Here is a 20,232-nt window from a genome sequence, read left to right as displayed (position 1 = left end):
CTCACACACTATACTGGCAACACACAAAAAACTCAGCCCACTTCATAGTGGGCTGAGTTTTTTGTGTGATGGTGTGTTGTCTCTCCTCCCTATTCACAAATGTCCCACGCAAGGAAACCTTAGTGTTCATCCAAGCCAAATTTCCTCCCGATATCTCTGCCCTATTTTAGTTCACAATGAACTCAGGCTATTTCATTTGGCAAGGAAAATTCTACAAACAGATAGAGGGGACAGCCATGGGTTCACCGCTCTCCCCATCCCTGGCCAACTTCTTCATGGAGACTTTAGAAGAGAAAGCCCTAAACTCAACCCCACAAAAACCCATTGTTTGGCTATGCTACGTTGATGATACGTTCGCTATTTGGCCAAATGGCTAAGATACACTCCACTCCTTCTTAGCACACTTAAACAGCCAACACCCCAGAATCCAGTTCACCTTGGAAAAAGAAGAAAACAACAGTCTCCCTTTCTTAGACACTTTAATCACTCGCCAGTCTGATGGATCCTTGGCTTTCTCTGTTTACAGAAAACCTACAGGCAGATACATTCACCAGAAATTCTCCCCCCCCACACACACACACATACAACAATATGGGGTTATAAAAACCTTATATAACAGGGCAAAATTAATCTGTACAGATGACAATGCCCTAACCACTGAACTAAACCACATCCTTAACATGTTCTTAGCCAATGGCTACAACCCCCAAAAAATCCAAAAAATATTAAAACCAGTTAACCACAATCCCCCTCCCCACTTCATAACAAAGATTATACAAAATCCATCACCATTCCCAATATCCGGGGCACCTCTGAAAAGTTAACCAAAATCTTAAAAAAATATAACCTGACTTCTTGTTACAAACCAGAAGAACCATATAAGAAATTGGCATTCCTCATCCATCCCACCAAAGACCAGCCACTTCCCCTCGACCTACCTGGAGTATACCAGGTCCCTTGCAGCCTGTAAACTGTCCTACTTTGGCCAAACAGACAGGACAGTAAAGGTCAGGATATCAGAACACAAAGACTACATCTGCTTTCAACAACCACTCTGGACTTGCAGACCATACTCTGGATACCCGTCACAGAATACGCTGGAAGAAAGCCATGTTACTACACCGCAGCAAATTCAAATATGAAAGATTGTTCGCGGAATCAGTCTCAGCTCTAAAAAACTTTCCAAACCTCAACAAATTTCAGTGCATGAGACTGCCCCAAATTTGGGAAGCTTGCATCATGAGAACTTCAGCCCAACAGCCAAAACAATATAGCCTGCTAGGGGGCATGTTTAGGACTCTAGGAACAACGTTAGTTTTCTCTCTCTTCTGCCTCATTTGCAGAAGAGAGAAAACTAGTTTTTCTCTTTGTAGTGCCTGCATGCACATGTCATAGTTTTATGTTCCCATGAAGATGGTGATGCGACATCGTTGAAATATAGGAAGTATTTATTAAAATTTCTTTTAATTAATATTCCAGTATACGTTATAATTTCTGAAATAATTTAATAGTTAAAGGTGAGTTAGCTGGTCTCATATGGAGGTAGAGGATTTTTTCACCCGGAAACTCAGGTTTTTCATCCCTGAGAACAGGCAAAACAGCCTGTGAACACACACACAGACCTACAGTCATAAAATACATATTTGAAATATGTATTTTATTGAAACAAGGGTTCAACAAGTCCTAAGGGATGGTTGTGGAAAATTATGGGATACCTCACAAACAACAACAACAATAATAATATACAATGATATTTTGTACCAGAAAAAGAAAGATTACCAAGTGATAAATTGGTGAATAAGCTGCATGATGTCGTGACGTTCTATTCTCATGTTGTGTTCTAATTTACCATCTTGTTTCGAGTCACTCTTATAAATAAAACAACTAATTGCAAATTGATCACCGATCCAAAAGTAGGGAAATTTATAATTATACTGCGCCACCCTATTTTTAGATTAGTCTATATAAAATAGTAGGATCAATTCTTAATTAAGTTAGCAGTCTCCTCATTTATTTAGGCCGAATTATTTACTATTCCACTTGGGGTTCCTGCAAGATTCGAATATTTATGAACGGTGCAATAAAAAGGAATTCAGGCAAACACAATATTTAGATTAACAAAATAAAACATTTAATATATGATATATATAACAAATACAAGAATTCTGCTTTAAAATGAAACAATGCAATTAACTTAATACATCTTGCTAAGTCACTCATGCCAATTCAATGTTCTAAACTCTCACATACAATTCACAGCTTCAAAATCACAAGCTTTCTTAACTCAAGTTAATAAAACGAAACTTCTTATTTAATCAGTCTCCACATATCTATCAGCTGTACTTAATGTTTAAATTCACAGGAAGCATTAATCAAGGTGGACAATATTCCAAGCAATCTTATTTCGGACCTTGAACTTCTAAAATACGCTATAGTTAATGTTACAATGAATGAACATGTATGACTACTCTTACCAGATACAATCTTCAATACATCAATTTATTGCGAGCACACTTATGAATTAACTCATTTGAGCTAGCGGAACACATTAAATAAAATTCTCCAACGCTTTAACTGAACTACTGTTAATCGCGCTTCACTACTCTAAACAACAGCAATAAGGTACTGATATCCTTTCTTGTTTACTTTCCTGCAACTAGTTAAATTCATTATAATTCTTCTCAGGGCAACATAGAATTAAGACGCAATCCTAGACTAACTGGAACTAATCAGAATTTTTCATTGAATGTCCAGTTCTTTATTTATCCAGATACGGCATTAATTTTCCTTTACAACACAGCTGACTTCACTTGCAGCTAAGTATATGATTCACTATGTTTTGGCTCACTTCTAAACACTATTCTCAGGAATTTCTGCCCTAGAGAATTTATAATTTTCTTCCACTTCTTTTGCTTGTATCTTACCTTCCTTCCCGCTCCGCAAAAACTTCCTCTCTCCTCTAATTCAAAATCTTTTCTTTTATATAATATCTTTCCTCTCCTTTCAGTCCGAAGGTCACGCTCTATTCGACTCGTGCTTGTTTATTTCATGCGTCTCCATAACAATGCATGAACGCAAACATTTCGCTAATGTAATACAACGCTCTACTACTACATAAGTGATTACATAACGTTAAATTTTCACAAATAAGAATAAACAGAATATTTGAGCTACTTAATCAGCTCTTTCATTACGTATACAATTATTTATAATACACTTTTCGTTACTTTACATATATATTTTAGTTATCATAAATTTCTACACATATTATTATTTAATAAATTAATAGTAGGATAAGTTTAGAACAAATATTTAAATAGTAATTCTTAATTAAGGAACAATAAATAATTTTTATACAAATTATGATTAATATATAATAAGCAATGTTAAATGTGAATGAAAAAAAATAAATTACACAACATAGTTTCATTCACAATTTAACAATGAGATGGGAATGGAAAATATATTGATTAAATAGATTGGCGATCGGCTCTCTCAGTGTCTCAAAAATGGGGTACCGCAGGGTTCTGATTTTCGCCTCTCTGCCATTCAACTTGTTTGTAAATGATTTATCATGTGGATCTTCAGTTGTTTACTGATGATACAAAGTTGAGGAGAATTATAAGTAGCACTGTTACTTATAATTCCCTTCAGAAAGATCTGAATAGACTTTTTACTTGAACAAAGGAATCAGTTGTAATTTTAATATTAAGTGCAAGATGTTTCATTTTGGAGTGAAGAAATATCATGCTGTGCACTTAATGGCTGACCACAAACAGAAGTTACACTAATCCCTTGATTAATGCAACCCCGATTAGTGCAGCTTTTTTTTCGATACCCAAATTCGATTAGTGTGCCTATATACATCTTAAAAATAAATGTTACAGATGTTAAAACTTTTCTATCTATACATTTTATGGCTAACTATTTTAAAAAATCACTCACCAGAATGAAATATAATTTAGTTACCGATTTAAAACATTTTACAAAGTTATTTTTAATGACATACTACACTATTTCCATCTACACTATGTTCCAAATTTTTGCTGAAAAAATTTATGTCATCTGCTATAGTACACCCACAGATTCGAGACCCTTCGACACTTCTGGCATGTCACAAAAAGGAGAATCCATTCCAATAATAGGGTAATCAATCCGTCTTCTGGGATAAGTTGTTTATTATTACATGTCAAAAAATTAACATCTCTTTTATGATCATTGTAGTTTTTAAAGTGGTAACTATTTTGCTTGTATAACAGTTGGGAAATTTTATCTATAAAGCACGTGATTTCGCGTGTTGGCCACCAATTAGTACGTCCTTCATTTCTTTCTCCCCTTCAATGATAACGTCCAAGAGTTAATTAAATCTCATTCTGAAGAACTGAGTGATTCCGATGTGCTAAATTTAGATGCACAGCAGGAAGATCCCGAAGAATATGAAGAAAATTTAACCACTGATAGTCAGCCAAAAGAGATTTCGCAGAAACAATTTGAAAATATTTTTCGTACAATCGAAGTTTATAAGCAGCTATGCTTACAGGCTGACCCTGATGAAGAGAGAAGCAGTAAAATTTGCAGAAGGGTAGAAGAGGCAATAGGATCATACCATCGGTTGTATGAAAAAAAGAAACAAAATGCCTGCCAAACTACATTAGCTCAATTCTTTATTAAGAAGTAGAATAATAAATTTATTTTCTGAATATGTTTTATTGTCTTTCAGCTTCATGGTTTTCCTTTAACTAGACCCTGAGACATACCCGAATTCTTTTATAAAAAAATTAAGGGTCAAAAAAGAAATCTGAGGAACGAATTATACATTTTCACATAGGTTATTATGTTCGATTAGTGTGTTTTCGATTAATGTGCCTGTTTTAAAGAACGCATTAGGTGCACTAATCGAGGGATTGCTGTATAGTGCAAATTGCAAAGACTGCACATTGTAATGCAGTGCTATGATAAGAAGTACACTAACATGTAAGGATAAAGAGGTGGTTGAGCCACTGTATAAAGAACTGGTCAGACCACACGTGTACTGTTGAGCTCAGATTTAGTCACCCGATTTTCAATGTGATGTGGAAATATTGGAAAGGGTCCAGAAGAAGAGTGACTAAGACTATCAGGAATCTGGGATGCTGGCTATGGAGAGAGAGAGGTTGAAAAAATATAGATTGCAGAGTTTGGTGGATAGGAGGTAAAGAGGTGATATGATAGAGTTGTTAAAGTTAATGACAGGATTTTATCAGATTAATTTATTGGAGATTATAAAAAGAGTAGAAGGTAAGAACCAAAGGCTATCCCTAGAAGTTATGTAAGACTGTGATGAAGAGGGTTATGAGGACAAATTTTTTTACATGGAGAATTTTTAGTGAATGGAATGCATTACCAGAATGTATTATTAATGCAAGCAGTGTTAAACATTTTCAGATTCAGTATGATAAATATGTTGTCAGTTGAAAGAACCTCCCAAGATGAGTCTGCTGACTCTATGGAGGGGGTAATAAAAATAATAGCATTAAATTTAACACAACTATCCTTCATAATGTGATCAATACAGATGAAGAACAACTGTGACAATCTCTTTTCTCACATCTGATTCAAAAAACTGTCTTCTTCTATCTCCTTTAATTATTATTATTCAGGCCTCCATGGAGTCAAAAGACTCATCGTGGGAGGTCCTTCTTAAGAAACACAAAGTCTATCAAGACTCTTCGAGGTAGGTCCCCCCCCCCTAAGAAACACAAAGTCTATCATACCACTTCTTGAACTCATTGACCGTTCTCGCTCTCACCACTCCATCAGGCATGCAATCCATGGTTCAACCACCCTCCATGCAAAGAAACCACTCCTTACCCTCTTGCTCACAGTTTCCATTCGTAACTTCCAGGGATGGCCTCTTGCCATCACTCCTTCCTGCTGTTCAATCAAGCGAAAGAACTCCCCAGTGTCAACCCTGTAACCACCTCTCAACAATTGAAAAGACTCAATCATATCACCCTCCTTCTTCTATCCACCAAACTCTGCAGTCCACATTCCCTCAGCTGATCCTCATAATTATCATTGTACAGTGCTGAAACCATCTTTGTTATCTGCCTTTGTACCCTTTCCACAGTTAATTTATCCCCTTCAAATCCTGGGGACCAAATCTGATTGCTGATTACAACTCAAATACAGACTAAGTATTGCTTGATATAATGTTCCATTTATAACATATTCCTCAAAGAATTTGAACAGCTATTATCTTGGCACCTTATCATACCTTTTCCAAAACCAGAAAACTTAATTCCAGATCCTTGTTATATTCCCAATTATTTGCCTTAATGTGAAATTCTAATCCTAAAAACTCTATTTGCCCCAAATTCAACTTGTTCTCTCCCAAGCTTTCTATCCACAATTATTCTTATATTTTTCTCAACTATACTTGCAAAAATCTTTCCTGGAACTCTTTGTAGGAAAGTTTCTCAGTAATTCTCACATTCCGCTTTATTACTCTTTTTATAGATGGGTGATATGACAGCTCTACTCCAATCATCTGGAATTCGACCCTCTGACCAGGCCTTCTGAATTATGCAGGGTAGCCACTGTAAAGCCTTTACACCTCCATATTTTAAAATTTCTGGTAGAATATCATCTACTCCTCCTGCCTATCCACATTTCAGGTTTTCTACTTCACGTTTATTGATATATAATTCCTGACTGAATTCCTGGTGAATATTTCTATCACCATGTTGTCACTGCTTGTTTCAGTTAGTAATATTTCAAAGTAATCACTCCACATATAGAATATATCTCTATCTTTATTTTTCATGTCACCTCTATATAATTTATCATAACTGATTTCATTTATAGTACTCTTTCGTCTATTTCTGAGTATTTTCAATAGCCTATGGAATATTTTGATACCTTCCTGATTTCCTGTTTTTACCAAAGGCAACTCATAATTTTTGTTTAGCTAGTTTTACAAAATGCTTTATTTCTTACATTTTTCTCTGTATACTTTCAGAACAAACACTGAGTTACTTTCCAGGAAATTTCAATATGCATTATTTTTTTCCTTGACTTCCTCTTTAACTGCCTGATTCCACCATGGATTTCAGATTTTTCTATTCCTTGCAAGCTACCTCACCACATTCCTCTAACTAAATTAATTAATGGTTTTTCAGGGTTTGCCATTGAATCTAAAATATTTGATTCTTGTTTTCATCCGTTTCATTTATTATTGAATAATATTTGTGTATTTGAGTCTACAGTTCACCTCTGAGATGTACAGCTTTGATTTTTAAAACTTTCTTTAACATCCTTGTTTTCAATATGAAATTCAGTTTTATCATGCTCAAAACTAACTAGTTATCACTTCAATTTCAAATCCTCTATACTCCTGTGTCCTGAACCAATGGGAAAACATCACTATAAATGGTAATATGGTCAATGAAACTTTTCTTATTTTCTTACATCTTTTCTCCATCTAAATTTATGCACATATTTATGCTAGAACATTATGTTAGTAATAACTAGTTCATGTCCTGAACAGAAATCCAACAGGTACTTACCATTATTACTAGCTTTCCTCTTTTCTACAAATTTTTTCAAAGCATTTCTATATGCCTTGTAATCATTTGCTACCCTATTGTGTAGATCTCCAACAAGACTGACTTTTCCTTTTTTGCTGTGCCATCTCCTCTAATGCATCGAATAATTCCACAACTTCTTAGTAGAACCTTCTGTGGGACCATAGGGACCGTTGTTTTAGGATTACCCTTGAAGAGTTTTTTTCATAAAATGGTAGGAGATTGGGGAAGAGCAAGAGGTCAACCCTGGAAGCTATATAAGGAGTGTGTGAGCAAGGGGAGTGAGAAGCAGGTTTTCTAGATGGAGAGTTGTGAATGATTGGAATGCCTTGCCTGAGAGTGTGGTATCTGCAGAGAACTTGAATGTGTTTAAGGCATGGTATGATATGATGAGCTGTGTGTATGACAAAAGGGACCTCTTAGATGAGTCTGTGACTCCATGATGTCTCATAAATAATATAATAATATATATTTTTTCTATAATATTCAAAAGTTATATTGACTTCAATGGACACTTCGCATCATATGATTATGGATGTATATACACGTCCAATCTATACAGTGATTAATACTGTAGCCACTTCTCTTCCTTGATTATTGTTGCCTGAATATAACTTCTTGTACATGTTGCTTAGAAATATCTCACCTGTTTTTGTTTTCTTTGTTTCATAACACCTGTTATGGCAATTATTCTTATCCAATTATTTCTGGTCATTCCATTTGTTTTCCATTGATTTATAATGACCACTACCAACCTAGAACTATGCTTATGTCGAATTGGGATATGTTCCAGGATGTGATTAGACAAAAATTATCAGTGAAGATATAACAAAAAAGTCACCTCTTAACTCTAATACTTATCATTTTTTTTTACTGCTATATGTATGCTTGAATAATAAATAACATTTACCAATAAATGAATACAATGATAGTATCACTAATGCTAAGTTGGTAAAGTGACCTTTACTACTAGTAACTAGTAGTACTAGTACTACTACAAGTAGATTTGACTGCTATATGTATGCTTGAATAATAAATAACATTACCAATAAATGAATACAATGATAGTATCACTAATGCTAAGTTGGTAAAGTGACCTTTACTACTAGTAAAGGCTACAAGAATGTATAAAAATAATAAATTAAATTACTTACATTAAATTTAAAATTAGTCGCTAATTAGCAGAAATTCACTTAATTGTTTAACTATTTAATCATTTTTTTTAACCAATCCTGAACATTAAATGGGACATATTCTAATATCCATAAATATTTTAACAGAAATCTAAAAACATAACATAACTCATAAATAATATGTCTAAGAAATATTAACCTGTAAGTTTTTCCACAAAATTAGACGGAACTAAGCCTTTTCTTCCTTCAAGGAGTTCACCGCTGAAAAACCCATCCTGTAAAAATCCAATAATGCAATAATTACATACTGATATAACAGTAATACCACTTTTATCATATTTGAATCATTATGTGAAATTAATTCTTTCCTTTAGTGTTACAATGTTAACAGCATTTATTTTAGACAAATTATGGACTCTACAACCATGTTATAAATAATAATTTTAATTTCCTGACATTTCAACCTTTATGTTAAGGTCATCATCTGAAGTATACACATGTATATACAGAGACAAGCTATATTACATTTCACACAGTATGCTAAAGAGACAATGATTTGATCAACAGATATTCTACTGGCCTGATATCTAGTAAAAAATTAGATTCAAAATTATTATTATTAATATTCAGGCCTCCATGGAGTCAAAAGACTCATCGTGGGAGGTCCTTCCTAAGAAACACAAAGTCTATCATACCACTCCTTAAACTCAATGACCATTCTAACGCTCACCACTCCATCAGGCAATGCATTCCATGGTTCAACCACCCTCCATGCAAAGAAACCACTCCTCACCCTCTTGCTCACAGATTCCTTTCGTAACTTCCAGGGATGGCCACTTGTCATCACTCCTTCCTGCTGTTCAACGAAAGAACTCCCCAGTGTCAACCCTGTAACCACCTCTCAACAGTTTAAAAGTCTCAATCATATTACCTCTGCTTCTTCTTATCCAATCATATTACCTCTGCTTCTTCTTATCTCTGCATCCACATTCCCTCAGCCGATCCTCATAACTATCATTCTACAATCCTGAAACCATCTTTGTTATCTGCCTTTGTACCCTTTCCACAGTTAATTTATTACCTTCAAATCCTGGGGACCAAATCTGAGTACAATAGTCTAAGTGTGGTCTGATCAGGGTCTTATACAACGAAATGATAACTGTTTTATCTCTGCAGGTCAGCGTCCTTCTCATTATTGCAGCAATCCTCTGTGTTACCTTCAACACCTTTGCAATATGTCCCCTAAATTTCAGGTTACTATCAATCATCAACCCCAGATCTCTTGTCTCCCTTACTTCCTCCAGTATAACTCCTCCAATAGAGTATGCAGCATTATCCTCCAGTATAACTCCTCCAATAGAGTATGCAGCATCCCATCAATGTTCCCCAAACCTGAAGACCTTACATTTTGCTGCATTAAACTGATACCCCCATTCATTTGCTCATCTATCTAGCTTATTCAAATCCTCTTACAGGGCTGCCGCATCTGCACTATTACAAATAATCCTTCCCAGCTTCGCATAACTGAATATCCCCTTGCAATCCACTGACAATGCAATTGATATAAAGGTTAAACAATATAGGTCCCAGTACTGAGCCCTGTGGGACCCCACTTTTAACCCTCTGCTTCCTTGAAATTGCCCCACCATACACAACTCTCTGATACCTATCAAACAGCCAATCCTGAATCCAATTGACCAATCTAACATCCAGATCCATGTATTGCAACTTGAATATCAGCTTATCATGTGGCACCCTGTCAAATGCCTTCGCTAAGTCTAAGAAAATGGCAGTATATGCCTTTCCCTCATCTAATGCTCTTGTAACTTTATCATAAAAGACTAACATATTGCTAAAACAAGAGCATCCCTTTACAAATCCATGTGGACTCTCACAGATAACATTACCCTCATCTGCCCAATGTTGTATACGGTTCCTCACTACTTTATCCAAGATCTTACTAACTACTGATGACACACAAACTGGCCTATAATTAGACACTTCCAGTCTGCTACCACCCTTATGCAATGGCACTATCTTACCTTCCTGCCATTCCATGGGCACCTTTCCCCGCAGTCAGACTTTCATTGAAAAGCCAGATAAAAGGCACTGTCAGTTCCCTAGCACATTCTCTCAAAACTTGGTGAAATACCATCCAGTCCTACAGCTTTATTGACATCCAGAGTACTTAGTATTTGAAACACACACTATCCTCCTATACCTCTAAACCTTGAACCTGCCCAATCCCACTAGCATTAAAACTGACTCCTCCAGGATGAAATATGCCAATAAAGTGTTCATTGAACAATTCCACTATGTCCTCTGCATCAGTCACTCTATTCCCATTTTTATCCCGCAATATCATTCTTCAACAGTCTTTTCTCCTCCTACTGGCCACATATCTAAAAAATTCCCTAGAATTTTCTTTGGATCTTAGGGCCAATCTCCTCTCATATTCCAGTTTCGTCTTCCTTACCATACTAGTCACTCTTCTGGCCTGTGTCTTATACTCTTCATGCATCTTCTCTTCACCTGTCTCCTTATATCTCTTCTATAGCCTGTTTTTTGTATGCAATTCCTGTTTAATATTGTTGGTCATCCACTTTACTCCAAATTGTGTCCTCTTCTTCACACGTGGAATACAGCTTACCATTGCTGCTAACAAATATTCCTTCACAATTTCCCAAGCACTAATGATATCCCGGCTTTCCAATTCCTCCCTCCATGAAACTTCCTCAAGTTGACGTCTTAGACTATTATAATCACTTGTCTTATAATTCCACATACGTTCCCTTCTCTTTGATACTCCTGCATGTTTATTCATTTTCCAAGTCAAAACCTTATGGTCACTCTCTCCAACTGGTGGGAGAGATGTCATCTCAGTTATTATCAACTCTTCTGATGCTATATCCAAATCCAAAACTGTTGAACCTCTTGTTCCCTATGTTACATGTTGCCTAAGACATTTGTCCCTCAAGAATTCTAGAAATTCCATTCCATTATTGCTACATGCATCTTCCTCTCCCCAGTTTATACTACTGTAGTTAAAATCTCCCATAACAATCATTCTTCTTGCACTTGCCAAACTCAACTGTCTAAACATTTCCTGGTCCCCACCCTCTGTGCTCCTGGGTCTGTAGCAACACCCCACTAAATATCCTGTCTTGCCCACCTCTACCTCACACCATATGCTTTCAAAATCATTAGTGCCACTGCCTTCGAAAGTCTCCACTCTTAGAGGACATAGGTCGTCACTTATCATAAGCAGTACTCCACCACCACGCTTTCCCTTCCTATCCTGTCAAAAAATGCTGTACCCAGCAACTTCTATTCCTGTCATTATGTTGTAATAAAACTATCTATAGGATAAAATTTTTCCCTGATGCTGTGTTAAATAGAATATAGCTTTGATTTGAAGTAGTTATTTTATTTTATTTCATTTATTTTAATTTAATTTAATCCAAATTTTCACTAGATGTCAGGGCAGTAGAATAACCGCTGATGAAATCATGGTCTCTTTAGCATACTGTGTGAAAAGTAGTATAACTTGTGTGTGTATACTCCAGACGATGACCTTAATATGAAGTTTAAATTGTCAGGAAATTAATATTATTATTTCTAACAGAGTTGTAGAGTCCATAATTTGTCTAAAATGAATGAAAATTAATTATTTACTGATAATAGTTAAATAAATCTAATGAAGTTAAATAATCACTAATTATAAAACTGGGATACATAAGAAGAGATATGGTAAAAAAAAAAATTTGAACAGGTAAAAAAATTTATTTGATAAAATAATTTAAGACAAAATCAAAGAAATATCAAACATAGCATTGAATAATAATAATAATAATAATAAAGTTCCATAATAAATATCCATTTTTACTTCATAAATCAACCGGGCAAACAAGATTTTGCGCTACCCAGACTAGTTTCGTAGTGGCCCTTCCCTTAATGCATAACATTATACATATCCGCAAGGAGATGTGTTTTGCATTATGGAGATACTGAGATAGTAGTGATGTTAGCTTGCTCCACCTTTGCAATGAGTTGCCCAGTGTTGTACCACCTTACCCCAGTCCTGAAGATACTTTCAGGTGCAAACTTTGTTTGCTCACACTTGGATAAAGGATTAAACTAAATTTATTATAGTCTAACCAAGTGAAAAATGAACTTTCAACATCTTTCTCTAAATCCAGAGTAATTTAATAAAAAGGTGGCACACCGTTTGGCAACTCCTATAGATAGAGATGACCTTGCTAATGCTTCTGCCTGGTATCTCCACTTGAGCCTGGCTCCCACTGAAGAGACCTCAATAAAGGTCGAAACTAGTCTGGGTAGTGGCCCTTCCCTTAATGCATAACATTATACATATCTGCAAGGAGATGTGTTTTGCATTATGGGAGATACTGAGATAGTAGTGATGTTAGCTTGCTTCACCTTTGCAACGAATTGCCCGGTGTTGTACCCCAGTCCTGAAGATACTTTCAGGTGCAAACTTTGTTTGCTCACACTTGGATAAAGGATTAAACTAAATTTATTATAGTCTAACCAAGTGAAAAATAAACTTTCAACGAAAATATATGCAGTTTCTGCACAGAGTCTTGTCTTCATTCTCACTTGGCAAAGTTATACTAGAAGAAGCAGAGGAAGAAAAGGATCTTGAGATGATTGTAGATAGAAATCTGAAGTTTAGAGGACATATTGCAAAAGTTGTAAAGACATCTCAGGGAACTGATGAAATATTGTGGATATTGACCATGAGGGTGGTGGTCCCATTGTATAAAGCTTTGATCAAACCACATCTGGATTTCTGTGCTCAGATCTGGTCACCAGTTTTTAAAGCAGATGAAGTAACCTTGAAAAGGGTACAGAGAGAGAAAAATAACAAAAATGATATCAGGACTGTACAATCCTGATTAGGAGGATAAACTTAGGGCATGCAGATTGGAAAGTTTAGTGAACAAAACACAAAGAGGTGATATGATCAAGGAATTTAAGCTGTTGAAGGATTATTACTGAATTACTATCCAGGAGATTTTTCATATAGTAGAATGAGGAGAAAGATGAAGGAAATTGGGGCCATCCCAGAAAGTTGAAGAAGGAAGTAGTGAATAAAAAGATATGAAGTATGTTCTTTTTGTTTTCCATGGAGAGTGGTAGGAGCATGGAATGCATTGCCTGAGAAACTGGAGAAAGTGCAAATGGTGGATGAGTTTAAGAAGCAGTATAATAGATTTTGTAATGACGAGCACTGATCTCCCATGATGGGCCTTGTGGCTCCATGGAAATCAAGAAAATAATAATAATGATAATTTACATTTGGAAACTACAAAATCTAAAAGTGTCAAAAGTAAATGAGAGTTCAACAAATGGAACCTTTAGCAAAAGAAAAATTAGCATTACTCTGCTTAAATGACAACTCTCTGCACAAATCCCATATATTTTTCTTTTATTAGGACATACGAATATGATTCACTAATGAGATTTTAAAATAAATTTCAATCTGACATCATTAGTGTTCTAAACGAACTATTACAATTTGGTATTACAAAAAGCACATGGGCATTCAGACAATTTTATTTATGGAAATTATTTCACAATATTATTATAGTACTTGCACCTCCATAGCATCCGAATGCTTACTGTGGGACTCCTTAACTATCTGCATATCTATCATATATCTCCTTGAACCCATTAACAGACAGAATACTCACTGACTCTGACAACTTGCTCCATTCATTCACAACTCTCCAAGCAAAAAATCTAGTTATTATTATTATTATTACGGGTATCTCCATGGAGTCAGTAGAATCATTGCGGGTGACCCAAACTAGCAAAACAATAGCTGTCAAATCTCTTCTTGAATTCATTTACAGACAAAGAGCTCACAACTAAGTCAGGCAATGAATTCCACTCATTCACCACCCTCCAGGCAAAAAACCTTGTTCTCACACTCTCGTTAACCACACTCTTCTTTAATTTCCAGGGATGACCTCTTGTTCTTCCATCATTATCACACAGCTGAAACATTTCCCCTGCATCAATCCTATAAAAACCTTTCAGTAATTTAAATGTTTCTATCATATCCCCTCTTCTCTGCCTATCAACCAGCCTCTGCAATCCACAAGCTCTCAATCTATCAATCTAGGGAGCAATTTTTACATCACTCACCAACTTAGTCACTCTTCTCTGAACCCTCTCCACAGCCTCCTCATCTCCAAGGAATCCAGGTGACCAGACCTGAGCACAGTAATCCAAATGTGGAAGTATCAATGCTTTATAAAGGGGAATAATAACCTCTTTATCTCTGGATGTCAGTGTGTTCCTCAACAACCAAGTAATCCTATGTGCAATCTTGGACACCTTAGCAATGTGTCCCCTGAACTTCATCTCCCTATCTACCAACACTCCTAAGTCCCTAGCCTCATCAATCTCTTGGAGTACTGTTCCATCAATGTAGTACACAGCTGGTAATCTGAGTATGTAAGTTGTCACATACATACTAACCACACTTTTATTAACTACTCTTGTTATGACCTCTTGTTCCCCCCCCTCTAGCCAAGGCTAGGGGGGGGAGAACAAGAGAAATGGTTCAGCACTTGTGCTGAAACATTTCCATCAAATAGGTCTTATAAAACCCTTTAAAAAACTGAAATGTTCCAATCATATTCCATCATTTTTTTTTTTGCCTATCAACCAACTTCTGCAGTCAACACATCCTCACCTGGAATGTTTACAAGCCCACTCACCATCTTGGTTGTATACTTCTGAATCCTTTTCACTACTTTCTCATACTGAAGAAACTCAGGTGACCAGACCTGAGCACAGTAATCCAGATGTAGACATATCAAGGCCATATAAACCAGAATGCCAACTTCCTTATCTCTACTTGTAGTGTGTTCATCAATAGTCAAATAATCTTATGAGCTACTACTTTGACCAGTGGAGCACCTAGGGGGGGGGCAAGGGGCCCTAAGCCCCCCCCCCCCCCAAAAAAAAGAAAAAGTTAAAAGACACTAAAAAATTTTCCAAAATACTTTTCCTAATTAAAATTCACTTTTTTATTTATGTTGTGTCATGTCTTCTATTTCTATACTACTTATGAATTAGGGGTCACATAAGGTGAGAGTATCCTATAGCAGTGTTTCTCAACCTATGGTCTGCGACGATGGGACAGGTAGTCCACAGGCAGACTTAAATTAACCAAATAAATGTATATATTTTATTTATCCAAACAAAACAAATTAAAATTGAATAACTAAGTAAAAATTATTGAAATAAAATGGATACTTAAAAAAAATAAAAATAGAAGCAGAATGTTCATTCCATGAACACTCTGCCACTATTTTAATTTGTAGTGGCAGAATGACGAGTAATAAAAGAGGGGTTAAGTGAACAACAATATGGTTTTATTGCTTCCACTTTCCCTTGCTGTTTTGTCAGATTTGAAGTGAACATGTGTTGTCCACATGACCACATTTCAACCGATTGCTTGTTGTTTATTGATTTTTATTGTTGAAGGGTTTCCTCCTTCAACCAAGGCTCAATATATCTTCAGAAGTGCTAAGTAATACTTGGACAAAGTGTGTTGTGAGTTAACCCAAGTATTTATATATTTTTAGGAAATCATGTGACTGAAAGATAAAAGCAAGCTGTCAGTTGAGTTGAAATGCTAACTCTCTTCAACCGAATTCCATATGTGAAACTGCCACAACAACATTTACTTATATATATATATTTCTTAGTTTTAACACGTTTACGAATTTTAACACCTTCGGTTGAACTTTATTGCTGCTTTGTGGCAGGTGAACTCACACACATCTTATTTCATATGGTTTTGCATGAGTCTATACGGCATAGTTTCTGCATGAAAGGACATGTGATTCATTAATTAGTGTCGTTTTTATCCCATTTGTCTCTAATTGCACTATTTGTTGAGAAATATATTACACAGACTGTTGATATCTTATTCATTGACATAATAAAAGTACTTATTTTTCTTGCCTCTGCAATATAATGACTACTGGGGAGGGCATGTTGTTTATCACGGAAGCAAGTTACTATACACCCGGCTCTGAATGTGTTTCAGCTTTTTTTCATTTGCGAGGTATATGTGAAACTTTTTAATTTTATGCGAAAAGTAAAATCAGGCGGTCAAGTTATATGCGAGTAAGTAATATTCGAGTAAGTACTGTATTTCAATTATGGATAAGCATTGGTACCTTCTTTAAATAGAAAAATAGCTCGGATGACGGTAATAATACAAAACGAGTTTGTAATGACAGTTCGTGTGTAGTTTCTGAAGAGAAAGAGGTCTGTAACGAATCCACAGAGAATTCCCATCAACTGCAATGCGATAATATTAATACGCTGAACAAAAGGAAAGATTTGCTGACTTGCCAGACACTCGACCAGTGGATCTCATTCAAAGGTAAATACAATTAGTTATTTTGTAGGAACAGTTTTCTGGTTTGGGATTTTTCTCCCTTTACGGTAATTATGCCTACATTATTGTGTTATTATTCAACAATTGTTTACAGTTTTGAATGTGTATATAAATCAATATCAACAGTAGCCTGATTACGAACATGTGATGAAAGGGAAAGGGAGGTTTGGAGCTTCCCCCGGATAGTATTCAAAAGGTAAATACAATTGGTTATTTTGTATAGGGCCTCGAAACTTATTAGTTTAGAATTTAACCACTGGGAAAGCGTTTGTGTCCACCTCAAAACTCTGAAACAGAATTCAGAAACATATTTTCCGAATAACTTTTATAAGAAATTTCTGTAGGTTCACAATCCATTTCAGGCTTGCAGTCACAAGAATGTCCTTTTGTTATTGAAAAAAGAACAGCTAATTGAGCTTTCAAGTGACAGTGGGCTTAAAATGCAATTCTGTGATCATGGTTTGGCTCGATTCTGGATCTCGCCTTCACTGAGAAATGAATTTCCCCAATTATCTGAAGCAGCATCGAAAATCACCATGCAGATTTCTATAACCTATCTTTGCGAGAAAGGATTTTCATCAGTCCTTCAAATAAAAACAAAATACAGAATTCGTCTTAGTGTGTGTGCCAATCTTCGACTGAAGTTGACCAATATTGAGCCAGATATCCAGCAACTATGCAAGGCTGAGAAGCTCATCCATCTCATTAAAGGTAAATAGTAAATAATTATATCATATTATTTATTTATTTAATAAAAATGAAAACTCTGTTCGATGATGATACACTTTTAATCGTTTACTTCCAAGTTAATTATGTTTCCATATATATTCAAAACATGCTTTTACATTTATTATGTTATAAATGGCACAGTTTTTCCCAAATGTTGGTAATCCCCACATACGTTTTTAAAAAAATGTGGTCCATAGAATTGTTTTAGGCATTTTACTTGTCATTAGAAAGGGTGAGAAACGCTGTCCTATAGCTGTCCGAGCCGGGCCATTGAGGATCACGGGTATCATGTATTGGCGAATCATTGCAGATGCTCAGTCATAGGTCATGTGCGATATGCTCGTATTCTGTGCTATTTTGCATTGAGTTTGTTGAAAAGCATGTGTTGAACATGAAACTTCTTTCCATTACCATACGTAAATTCTTCAATAACATCGAAGTTAAGTTAAAGTTAAAATTTTAAAGTTAAATTTGTAAAAGATTTTATTTTGATTTTGTGCTTCAAATTATGGCTGAAAAACGTACGCAGAATATTTTATAGAATTTTTTCAAAAAAACCAAAAAACCAAAAAAGGATGATTCAAATGTTATATGATAACTAATAATTAAGGAATTGAAATGTTAGTAGCAATGTTGGCGCTATTAATATTGTCAATACTGATTTGGATTCGGTTTCGCCAGTCGTAGGTCTGACAAAACCATCGAATTAGCCAGAAGAAAGTACTTCCTTAGTTATTAATTATTCTCACAACATCGCATTTTTGAAAGAACAAACATTTAATTCTGACGATAATTTAGATATTGTGAAAAAGTTGTGGAAACCAGAACCAAATTAATTTTCCTGCAACCTGTGCTGCAATTCACAACCGAAGTTTTCAATAAACATGGTTTGAAAAATTTACATGGCTTGTGTACTCTCAAGCTGAAAATAGTGCGTACTGAAAATATTGTGTTTTTTGCACCTGCTAATGTTGGAAAATCTAAATCTTAACTACCTGGGCAGTTAGTTACGCAAGACTATAATAATTGGAAGAAAGCCATTGAAAAATTTAATAATCATCAAAATACAACATATCATATAACGGCTGTTATGACTTATGAAAGGCTAAATATTCGAGATGCAAAATATATTCCAATCACTCGACAAATTGATGTAAATAGTGTGTCACAAGCAGCAGTTAATCGGAAATGATTAGAGCTGATTATAAAAACAGTAATTTTATGTGGTTGGCAAAATATACCCTTGAGAGGACATGTGATTATGGAGAATTTTCATTCGAACAGGAGCCAATCGCCAATGAAGGTAATTTTCGAGCTTTGTTAAGAACAAGAATCGATGCGGGCGACAAAAACTTGGCTGATCATTTTAAACATTCTGCTAAAAACGCTACCTACATTAGCTGGAACATACAAAATCAAATTATAAATGCATGTAATGAAATCATTTTGAACATTTGGTCAAAAAAATTAATTCAGTAAAATGTTTTTCAATTCTTGCCAATGAAACTTGTGACATTTCTACCACTGAACATCTTTCCTTGTGTGCCAGGTATATAGACGAAGAAAATGACAACAAAGTTTGTGAACAATTTTTACAATTTGTTCCTGTAACAAGCACTACAGGAAAAAACTTATTCGACAAAATATTAGAAAGCTTAAATAATTATTGCATCGATTTTTCATATTTACATGGGCAAGGTTATGACGGTGCCGCATCAATGAGCGGAAAATTTAATGGTGTCCAATCTCACATATCAGCTATATATCCACAAGCTTTATATGTTCATTGTGGATCACATAGTTTGAATTTGGCAATTGGAAATGCTGTATCTGTGACTGAAATAAGAAATTGCATTGGCATAATTGAAAAGGTACATAATTTCTTCAATACCCCTAAGAGATAGGACGTCCTTGTTGACAACATTGATAAATATACATCAGATACTAAGAGACAGAAACTATGCCAAGTTTGCCCGACTAGGTGGGTGGAACACCATGAAGCCATCATGACCATGGTGGAATTATATGATGCAGTGATTCATAGTCTTGAAACAATCATTTCTTGGGAAGACAGAGACTCGTCCTCTAATGCAAAACTTTTGAATAATTCATTGTGTGAATTTGGTTTTATAATATCTTTATTTAACTTGCAAAAAATATTTGCATATACCTTACCATTGTCTAAAATAATGCAAAATAAAATAATGCAGTGACCTCTTAATTGCCCTAAATTTTGTTGTTGGTGTTGTAGCTCAATTAAATACCATTCGTGAAACACCACATTTTTCATTTAAAGATATTTACGATGAAGCATGTATAAAAGCCAATAATTTTAATATTGACATTAAAAAGCCAA

General features: G+C 35.3%; 1 protein-coding gene across 1 annotated transcript in view; it reads right to left on the bottom strand.

Moving 5' to 3' along the window:
• Window positions 1-20,232, bottom strand: part of LOC150104484 (RIMS-binding protein 2-like) — a 635,427-nt gene that overhangs the window by 511,672 nt on the left and 103,523 nt on the right. Inside the window, exon 4 of the mRNA XM_090395563.1 lies at window positions 8,898-8,973. Within this exon, the coding sequence (XP_090251689.1) occupies window positions 8,898-8,973 (76 nt within the window). The remainder of the gene's footprint in view (window positions 1-8,897; window positions 8,974-20,232) is intronic.

The sequence above is a fragment of the Typopeltis vanoorti genome, chromosome 7 (assembly GCF_054136105.1).
Source record: "Typopeltis vanoorti isolate ZY-2024b chromosome 7, IOZ_Tvanoo_1.0, whole genome shotgun sequence".
In the NCBI taxonomy this organism is placed as follows: domain Eukaryota; kingdom Metazoa; phylum Arthropoda; class Arachnida; order Uropygi; family Thelyphonidae; genus Typopeltis; species Typopeltis vanoorti.
Note: the sequence above shows the minus strand (reverse complement) of the source record. Positions and strands in the feature narration are given on the sequence as shown.